This window comes from Brassica napus, chromosome A9 (assembly GCF_020379485.1).
Source record: "Brassica napus cultivar Da-Ae chromosome A9, Da-Ae, whole genome shotgun sequence".
In the NCBI taxonomy this organism is placed as follows: domain Eukaryota; kingdom Viridiplantae; phylum Streptophyta; class Magnoliopsida; order Brassicales; family Brassicaceae; genus Brassica; species Brassica napus.
This window is the reverse complement of record NC_063442.1, coordinates 20,706,741-20,717,800: the sequence shown is the minus strand read 5'-3', so window position 1 is coordinate 20,717,800 and position 11,060 is coordinate 20,706,741. Positions and strand designations below refer to the sequence as shown.

Sequence of the window (11,060 nt, the reverse complement as noted above, 5' to 3'; positions counted from 1 at the left end):
GCGTTTTGGAAGAGCTCGGTCGCTACGCAGCGACCGAACTTTGGCTTGAGCCCGGTCACTACGTAGCGACCGAGCTTGGCTCGGGCTCGGTCGCTACGTAACGAACTGTTTCGAGCTTTCGTCGGATGTCTCGTTCTTTCTTCTGCAGGGCTTTTTCGTTAGAAAGAATTTATTTCAAAAAGTATTCTTTGTAGAAATTCTTATTTTCTTCCTCGGACGTTTTAAATGTTAAATTTGTCGCAACCGTTTTTGACCCCAACAACCCGCAATCAAGGGTATGACGAAAACACCTTCTGCGAGTTCCACCAGTCCCGAGGACACTCCACGACCAACAGCAAAGTCTTGGGAGCAAGCCTGGCCGCGAAGCTACTCGCTGGAGAGCTCTCGGAAGTAACCAGCGTCAAGGATCTCATCCTCGACTCTGATTGCCCTCCAAAGACGGATAGAAATCCGCCCGCTGAAAAATCCCCTCAACAAAACCAGCCCGGGGATAAACTCGGTAGGAGGCCGGACGACAAGGGGAATGATAACAATCGTCGCAGAGTCAACATGATCATCGGCGGATCACAATACTGTGGCGATACAGTTTCGGCCATCAAGGATTACCAACGGAAGGCAGAGTCGAGTCCAAATTGGCCTACATTGTCTCCTCCCCGAGATGGCAAAAATTGCTTGATCACCTTCACAAAGGAGGAAGCCGGCGGCATCGATCAACCTCACTGCGATCCGCTCGTCATAGATCTCGTCATACGAGACTTAGAAGTCGGAAGGGTACTCGTTGACATGGGAAGCACGGTCAACGTAATCTTCCGCGACACTCTCAAGCGGATGAGCATCAAACTCGGAGAAGTAATTCCGACGCCAAAACCGCTCACGGGTTTTTCAGGCGAAGTATTGATGACTCTTGGATCAATCCAGTTGCCAGTCATGGCCAAGGAGATCACGAAAATCGTCGAGTTCGCGGTAGTCGATCATCCTGCTATCTACAACGTGATCATGGGAACTCCATGTCTTAATGCCATGCAAGCAGTTCCATCAACCTACCACCTGGGTCTCAAATTTCCGACCCCAAGCGGAGTCGCGGCTATCTGGGGATGCCAAAAACTGTCACGGTTGTGCTTCCTCGCAGAGCACAAGTTAAGGCAAGTCACAACTTCTGCAACTGCGAATCGAAAACGCACGAAGATGGATCAATCTTCGGCCAAAAATGCCCTAAGGAAAGACGAATTAAAATCATCTACCGACGCAAACGCATCGGGCGTCGAAACTCGACAGGAGTCCGAAGCCGACGCTACAACTCAACCGGAACATCCGGAAAATAGCGTTGACCCAGCCACGATCAACACGGTCAAGGCGGACGGCGCGACGTCTACCGCCGAGTAAAAACGCTCGCGGCATGAAACAGAACTACGAGATGGCTTGATCCTCGAAAGGGGTACGTAGGCAGCTCGTCAAAAGACGAGTTCAGCTATCCCCCTCTCTAAAAAGGGGGGGGGGAGTGGGTGCGTATACTCGTATACTCCCATTTAGAAAAATCTTCGTTATTGTAATCGAGTTTTTAGAAACATCAAAAACTTTTACTACAATCTACATTGCTCCTTTTTATCAAAAACGTTTACGCTTCAGTTAAACGCAAAAACTTTCAGGACACGCCTGGAAACATTAAGACTCTTGCCTGCGGCCTCATCCGGCCCAAAATCGTAAAATTATCACCTTCCACACACTCAAAGATACACGTACAATCCTCAAAACAACTGCGAGACGTCGCAAAGTTAAAATTAGAAGATAATACAAACAAATTGTCCGAACAGGATCACCAAAACCTTACACCCAGTTTGTCGATTGGCCCCGACGAACACGCTAGCCGTCTTAAACAGACGCAATTCGATCACTCTTTTGATCTTCAAAACGTGCAACACAAGGACGAAAGCGCGCTACAACCAAAATTTTGGTTTAGCACTCCTAGTTGGCTTAAAAATTGCCTCTGAGAAGATGCTCGATTCGTACCATACAAGTCATATAAGCCGAGAACCTATCGCGGACTTTAAATCGGTACGAGTCAGGAAGAAATCGCAACAGGAAAAACGATAGCCGGCTAGTCACCGCACAAACCTTAACCGAAAGTAAATCTAGGTCTTGTCCTAAACCCAACGCTCTGGTCTCAAACATCTCAAGACATGATATCTAAAAGATACGAGATCCTAAACAATGTCTCTCCGTTCACATCTTAATGTTCCCAAAAATCGTAGGGATAAGTAATTTTCTACGAGAATCACGAACGAACCAACAGATTGAACGTCTCATCGAAATTAAATATGAGACGACAACTCATATTTACTTCGAACCTACTCAGGAAAAATCGAAATGAAACATTCATCATATATATAAAACCGCGCAAAGCGGTAAGGGATTCAAAGCCACCAACTGCCAGTCCCGGTAATTACAAATACGGCCATCTAGGCCTAAGCGAAATCCAAATTTAAAAGGCCACACTCGGCCGAAAACAGATAAACGATAATCCAACTCAACCATCGACACAAAGGATAAGTCCATCCAATCGCTACCTTCTCACCCACCAAAGCCGGGATCCTCAACGGTCGGTTCGGCATCATCCTCAGCGTCGGGCGGCCTTTGACCACTGCTCTGCCCAGTGGCATAGATAGCAGGCAAGGAGGTATCTTCAAAAAACACCCCCATGTCATCATCAATCGACGAGCTGAAACGAGATCGATGAGTCTCGACCGCAGCACGGACCCTCTCGGGAGAGAAGTAACCCCAAAACAGCGGGCCACCACGGAGAAGGTTTTGGACGACGCACAGATCTTCCAGAAAAGGAGGAATGGGGTTGTGCACTACAAAATAGACATAGTTCAGATATAAAGTAAAAAACGGGTGGTAAGAAAACAACGAGTGATCATTCAACACGTTACCTCCTACCCCCCACAGTTGCCTAAACGAGGGAAGGCACTCCACGGCAACCGAGGCTTGATCCAATCTAACGTAAAAAAAGTAACTCTTCCATCCTCGATCGCCCTAAGAGAATCCATTCATGACTTCCATAAAAGTATGCGGTCTAAAACCATACAGGCGATCGGTCCCAACACGAGACTGGGTAAGGAATGCTTCGAGATATTAAGCAGTAAGCTCTATGCCTCGCTCGTATCCCAAGACTAGCAACCCGACAAGGTGCTTTATACCACGGGGAAAAATCTGACTTATCGAAACTTCCAAACGGTTCAGAAACTCTACTATAACCGACGGAATGGGAAACCATAGGCGAGCACGCATCAGATGCTCCTCGTACAAAGTAAAAAAGCCTTCGGGAGGTTCGTCAGCCCTCTCCTCCTCAAGGGGTAATCGAAAATCCACGTTTTCCGGAACGTGACAGAAGCTGCGTACGGTTCCAAGGAATGGGAGGGTACACCTGCTCGGTCTCCCGACGACCATTTCCGAAAAATGCCTCAAGGGAACCCACGGCTCGGGAGGCGGTTCTTCCACGTTGCACAAAGCCACCCAATGTGCGTCGGCCTCGGCAGGGTCAACAGAGTGTGCCACGAACTCGATCTCTCGAACAACCTCACAGCATTGGTCATGGACAGTTTCGTGATTGAAGATAGTAGGCTGAGCTTTTTCTGAAATCCCTTGAGACATTCTCAACAGGGAGGGAAAGGAAAAATCTCAATGGTGGAGAGAGAAAATTGAAAGGATCTTTTCACTCTTAAACTTTGAAAAGATAATGAAGTGAAGAGCTAGAAGCAAGTTGCCTCCTTTCTTATAGGGATGAGAATTTACAATTCAAGCTCGGACTTTCGGATATTAATTCCATCCAATACACCTAACTTGCCAAACATACCTAACCGCACACTAGGACCCTACGATGCATGGTCCTAACAGGCTGGGGGGCTAACTGTTGGGGTCAAAAACGGCCACGACGGAATTATCACCCGAAAACCCTCGGAAATCGCATTTCCGAAAAAGATAGTAAAAAGAAAAATATAATTTTCGTAAAAAAATAACCAATACGAAGTTTTTACGAAGAAGTAACTTTGAAGGCTCAAAGCAAATGAAGCAAACTCGGTCATTGCGTAACTACCGCACATACACGCTGTCCGGTCGCTACGTAGCGACCGAGTCCTCGTCCCGCTCGGTCGCTACGTAGCGACCGAGCTCGAGCCAAAGCTCAGTCGTTATGTAGTGACCGAGCATTTGTCCCGCTCGGTCGCTATGTAGCGACCGAGCTCGGCCAAGATCGGTCGCTACGTAGGGACCGAGCTCGAGCCAAAGCTCGCTCGCTACGTAGCGACCGAGCGCTCGTCCCGCTCGGGCACTATGTAGCAACCGGGCTCGAACCAAAGTTCGGTCACTGCGTAGCGACCGAGCTCTTCCGAAACGTCGAGACGACACCAGTCCATGCGCTCTCGTCAAACCTTCAATGCTATCTCCCAAATACCGTAGCAAGCTCAGTCTAGTTTTTCCGCTATTCTAAATCATCAATCAAACTTTGCGGACTAATACCGCGGAAAGTTCGTTCCTTATCGAAAGAAATCGTAGTAAATGCTTCGAGTCGGAAGACGGCCCAAAGGGACCTAAAACACAACTCGAGGCCCATCCTACGATTTCTTAACTAAAAGCCCGTAAACCACAGCACGGTTTACGCTTGGTCCACAAGGAAGGATAAATGTCAAGTTTCCGCGGATAAATACGGAAGTTTTGAAGATAATTGTGAAGATCAGGAAAAATGGAATATCTCCATTTTTATGCTATGACGGCTTAAGGGCAGAAGAGTAAAAGCGTAAACCGATCTTGGAGCTAGTATATAAGGAGTCCTAGGCGAGGAGCGCAAAAGGAGGATTTTTTTCAGAGAAAACTTAGCACTTAGAGCAATTTAGGCAATTTTCCGTTTTTATTATTTCGAGCTGCGACTCAATTAGGTTTAGCCATCTTAGGGTTGCTAGAACTAGGAATCTCGCCGACAGCTCTCGAGCCCAGGCTTATACCTTGTTGTAAACGCTCATATGCAAATCCGGAATAAGATCTTCTTTGCTCTCTTTTTTTTTATTCCTTATTTTTATCGTTGTTATTCTCGTGTTCTGATTGCTTGACGTGTGGTAATTAGCAATATCCGGGTCCTCTGGGAAATTAGGGTTTTTCTAGTTTCCTTATTTAAACGGAAATCGACAGTGCGAATTTCGGTTCCCACAACGCACGCGGCTTAGCTGGTGAGATGATACCTGTCACAAAGGACGACATCAGGAAATTACTGGAAAGAGCATCTCTTTTTGAAGAGAGCCACATCTGTCTTCCAGAACATGCCACTTCCTTCACACTCACAAGACTGGCACCAGAACTCTACACCAAAGAAGAAATCGATGAGATGGTGTTTGGTATTTGTGGATCCTAGGAGAAACTGGGAGAGGAGCTCAAATCATTGGTAGAAGATACAGATCAGCCTTTGGATAGAGGCTACAATGAGCTTTTCAGAAGTATGGCAGAAATGAGAACAGAAATTGAGAGCTTACGTCAGCAACTTGAGAAGGAAGCTACGACTTCAGCATCGATCGACGCACCATATGCAACATCGATCGACGTCAGTCTTCCTACAGCTCAGATCCCTGCAGAACTGCAATGTTCAACACAACACAGGGATGAATGGGAAGTCTCATACATTGACACAAGGATAAACGACGTTTACTGCCCTCTCAACAACAACGTGGACTGGCTAAGCACTAAAATCGAGCTACTACAGCAAGATCTGGACACCATTTGCAAGAAGGACTAACAACCAGCCACATCGATCGACATGTGTACCTTCACATCGCTCGACGCTAAAGTGTCAGCAATGAATGAGAGGCTGAGGACTTACGAGGATATGCATGACCGCTTTATATCACCAGTCATGATAGATTTAAACAAATTGTCTAGTCAATTGCTCCATGCCCAAAAAGATATTGAGAACATTACTAATCAAAGTTTTTTGCACGCAAAATCAGCATCGATCGACAGGCTACGAGGGCCTTGGATCGATGGCAAGAAACCTGTGGAGTTACTTCCTTACACAGCAACAGAGGTTGACAAGATCACATCCAAGATCTACACTGCTCTAGCCACCATGGAGGAACGACTTGACAAACGCTGCGATGACATCTACTTTTCATTCGACAACAAAATCAGTGGACTAGACAGCCACGCAGAATGGCTACAGAAAGAAGTCAAAGCCATTCAGAGGCAACTCGCAGCTCAACACCAGATATCAGCATCGATCGACAGGACACGAGCGAAATCGATCGATGGCAACTCGCCGAGATCGACCAACGAACACATAATCGCATCGATTGACGCCGAGTCGACACCAATCGGCGAGCAGTTGATACACAAGACGCTAGAGTCAATGCAAAAGGAACTGACAGAACTTTCAGCATACGCCTATGACAACATAGGCTGGCACCAGGTCAGCATTGACAATGTTCAAGAAAGGCTACAGAACTTGAGAAGATGGATGACAAATGGACAAGAAATGATGAGGCCACAAGAAGTTTCATTGCATCTTGGTCCAGAATGCGCAGAGATGACGTGGATGCTTGCTTTCCAACAAGCAGCTGTTTCTCCACGCAATAGCCAATCACTTCCACAGTCAAGCTAAATGACTATAACCAAGCGCTGAGTGGGAGGCAACCCACTATTAGGTATTTTATTTAGGTTTTATTAGCTAGCATTTATTTACTTTCGTTTTATTTCTTTCAGATTTAGGAGACCCAAGTCGGAGGACCTGAATATCGACCGACGACGAGACGTCGACATCGCTCGACATAGACAACCACACGACGATCGATGTAACACTTTGATATACCATGATTTTCACCCGTTTTTATAGGTTTTAAGATGTATTAATCATGTTTTAGAGTCTTTTTAAAGCAAATACAGGTTTATTCACCTGATGGAAGGAAATGATACTTTTGGGACACTTTGGAATGCTTTAACGCAAGGAAATCGATCGACGCTTGAAGAGCAACATCGGTCGATCGTAATCACTTACCATCGATCGACATACATATATGTGCATCGATCGATACGCAGTCACACGGATGAAATCGCAAATTAAAAGATTTTATTTCCCAGAAGATCTATTATTTTACAACTTAAGTCCCTGGCACAGGCTATATGTACTAGGGTTTTGTATCATTTGAAGGTAGACTTGCAAAAAGACCTAGTTTTGGAAAAGGAGCATTTTGGCTACCATTAGGAGAGCTTAGGATTGGAGAGATAGATCTGAGACTGCAAAACAGAGAAGATCTTGAACTCCTTTATTTCTATTACTCTATCTATTTGTGTTCTATGTTTCATTTGCGTTTATTTCACACCATCATGACTTTGTCTCTCATGAATATGTTTGAGTAAACCAATTGTTAGATTTAGGTTTCTCATCATGGTTGAAATTATGTACTGCTAATATGATTGTTAAAAAGGTGTTTTGATTGTTCTTTCATTGCTCATGGACTTAATGCTAAAATTGAGATTGATCACCTTCATTTTAGATCTTAGGATTAATTGAGTCCAACTAACCGTTTCCCCTCAATACCTGAACCCATTTGCGTGATCTAACTGACTCAGGCGCAACGACAGTTGGTCTGAGAAGGTTAGAGAACAAGTTAAACCCGTTCGCAAAGCTCGCTAGAATAACCGTCGATCGACGCAACTATTGTTCTGTCGGTCGATCGTTACAAAGGTGTATCGGTCGATGTACATCAAGTCGCATCGATCGACACTCTCTCGAGATCAAAATACGACAGTTGAGATCGGAGATCTAGTGAAGATAACCGATCCGGTTAAATCAACGTTTAGTTCAAGAACCATTAAACCCTTTAGTCTAAACTAAGTGCATACATTTTATACCTGAGAATTGCCTGAATCTAGCTACTTTCCCAATCTTGAAACCACTTCAATTCAATCTATTGAATCACTGTTGTTTTCGATTTATCATTTATTGCTTTTAAAACTATTAAAACCTTTTAGTCTATATTCATTTCTAATTATTTAAGTCTGTTGAGTAATCCTAGAGTCTATGTGGATTCGATCCCTAAGTACTACATCCGAACCTCTTTTGATGAGAGTAACACTCTTTAGGGTAATTTGAGTGATATCAAATTTGGCGCCGTTGCCGGGGACTCTTTCTTATTACCATTAGATTTAATTTAGAATTTAGTATAGACTTGTTACGAAAATCTTGCTAAAGTTTTCTTTCTTAATCTGTTAATCAGACACAAAGAATGGAGAACATAGAGCGCGACCAACCATCAATCGACGGAAACACGTTTCCATCGAGCGACGATGAGTCAGAGGAATCGACCGATACGGAGTCACCAACATCGATCGATACCACCCAGCCGGAAGCAGGTAAGTTTTCTCTTACCAAGTCCGCTAATGAGAAAGTAGTCCAAACTGAAGTAAATGGTCAAACGAGCAATGAAACTAGCCAAACTAAACAGGGGACTGAAATCCCTGTTAAGGAAAATTCCACCTTAAAAAAAGGTGAAGATATAAAATTGTCCATACAAGACTACCTTGATCCTGGTAGGACCTATTCCAATAGGTCCGCTATTAAAATACCAGGAGACGATACCAAGAAATCTAAGTTTAACGCAGATTACTACCGTATGGTTCGTCAAAACCCATTCCGTGGATCCCTCTTAGAACACCCACAAGATCATATTGAGACTTTGGAAGAATTAATACCAAATGAATATGATCGTTGCAAACTATTCTCATTCTCCCTAGAAGGAGAAGCCCTCAGGTGGTTGAACTGTTTAGCAACATGATCACTCACTTGTTGGGAAGAGATTAGAAGAGCTTTCCTTAGAGAATTTTTCACTGATGAACGCTACTAGGAAGTAAGAAAACAAATTTCTACATTTCGCCAAGGTCCACGCGAGTCATTTAAAAATGCTTGGGGAAGATTCAGAGGCTATGAACTTGAATGTCCCCATCATGGTTATTCAGAACCACAACTTCTTAACATCTTTTATGGAGGTGTTAATTTGAGCTATAAAACCACACTCGATACAGCGAGTGATGGAAATTTCATCACTAGAAATCCCGAAGGAGCTAGACGCCTTATCAAGAATATGACAACGGGAAGATCCTATGAAAAAATGGATGAAGAAATAGAAAAAACTACAAATCCAAAAGACAATTCTGATTTATTAGAAATTAAGAATTCCCTTAAATCCCTTCATTCCTTTCTTCAAAACAAACACCGATCTGATATAGCCCAGATCGACGAAAACACTTCGTCTGACACCGATGATTATTCGGATGAAGAAACGAACTGTTCTGATCCTTACTCTGTGTTTCATGTCTACCCAAGCTTATGACACTGCTTTAAAATAACGTACCGGAAGAGAAAGGTTCAATATCAGACAAGCTCTTACTGGCAACCGTAAGACGAAATCGGATTTTTACGGAAAGATAAATATGGTTTACGGAGAATTGATAGGGAAAGCAGATTCTTTAGGAGAACTAATCCGAAAATTAGAAGGTCAAGTAGCTGAGATAGCAACTGCAATAAAGAGAGATGCTGGATGTCTTCCCGGAAGGACTGATCTAAACCCAAGACGTCAAGTCAGTGACGTAATGCTGCGCAGCGGGAAAAACCTCGCAGCAGACACGAGGAATAGTTCAGATGTTGGGAAGCCTGACAATACCGATGAGACCGGGAAAAGCAACTTTCATCCTATTTTTCTTGACGAACTTGACCCAAATCCATCTCAAGACAACCGGAAAACCACCGCTGAAAAGGCTAAGGAAAAGGCAATAGACTTAGAACTAGAAGAAGATACGGAGATTGAGGATGAGATCGATCGACAGTACGGAACTGACGTCGATCGACCCAAAACACCCACCATCGATCGACAGCCGGAGAATCCCATCGATCGACGGTCTACTCAACCCGAACCCATAATTGAAAGAGTCTATAGAACTTTACCCCCTTTTCTTCCTAAAACGCAAACTAAGAAATCATTAGAAAACGCAATCTGCAAGAAAGCCTTAGATAGGATTTCTGTCGAGATGTCTCTTAGCGATGCTATAAAAATAGCACCTTCGATTAAGAAGTATATAAAAGATATGACATCTCCGAACTATCCAATCGCAGAACATAGCGTGATGATGATTTCAGAAGAAGTAAGTGCTATGATTAAAGGAGAAACTCCAATGAAGAAATCAGATCCTGGTAGTTTCGTCCTAGATTGTAAAATAGAAAACACACGTTTCCCTAGATCATTATGTGACCTCGGCTCTAGCGTGAACCTTATGCCTTACTCTGTTGCAGTAACGTTAGGATACAAAGAGTTTATGCCAACTCCGATCACCTTGGTTTTAGCTGATAGATCTATTAGGGTACCCGAAGGAATTCTCGAAGATGTTCCCATAAAGATTAACGATTGCATCGTGCCTACGGATTTTGTTGTGTTGAAATACAGACAAGAACCCAAAGACCTCATTCTGGGTCGGCCATTCCTAGCTACAGCTGGAGCGATCATTGACGTCAAAGAAGGACGAATTAATTTGAACATAGGGGATATCTCGATGATTTTTTTATATGGAGAAACTGATTAAGCGACCCCTAATAGATGACCAGGCCTTCTACGTGGAAAAAGTTTCTGAGGATGAAAGAGACACTTTCATAAACATGTGTTCAGACAACCCCTTAGAAGACACCCTTAACCACGTGGAAAGTGAAGTGTTCAGCATATCAGATAGGACAGACGATTACATGAAACTAATGGACGCTAGCATCGACGTTGCAAACGTAGAAGAAAATGATGATTCCGAAGTTGTCATCGATCGATACCTTCAAGATACCGTCGATCGACAACCTCCTTCACAATCAAATTGGTCTAAAGATAAAGCACCAAAGGTAGAATTAAAACCTCTGCCCAGCGGTCTGTTGGGGTCAAAATCGGTCACGACGGAATCAATGTCTGAAAGTCCGTAAAAATCAGCATAACCGTTTTTACGAAAAGTAATCTTCGTAGAGATATCTTTACGAACAGCCTTGCAGTAAA

At 43.9% G+C, this 11,060-nt stretch overlaps 1 protein-coding gene across 1 annotated transcript; it reads left to right on the top strand.

The window, feature by feature from the left end:
- The first annotated feature begins 9,468 nt into the window (after positions 1–9,468).
- LOC125578134 lies at positions 9,469–10,611 on the top strand. Its single transcript, XM_048740431.1, has one exon. The coding sequence runs from the start codon at positions 9,469–9,471 to the stop codon at positions 10,609–10,611; it is 1,143 nt and encodes a 380-aa protein (XP_048596388.1).
- Positions 10,612–11,060: the final 449 nt, after the last annotated feature.

Excerpts from the sequence above, each read along its gene's own strand:
- LOC125578134 (XM_048740431.1), top strand. The coding sequence starts at position 9,469 with ATGGTTTACGGAGAATTGATAGGGAAAGCAGATTCTTTAGGAGAACTA.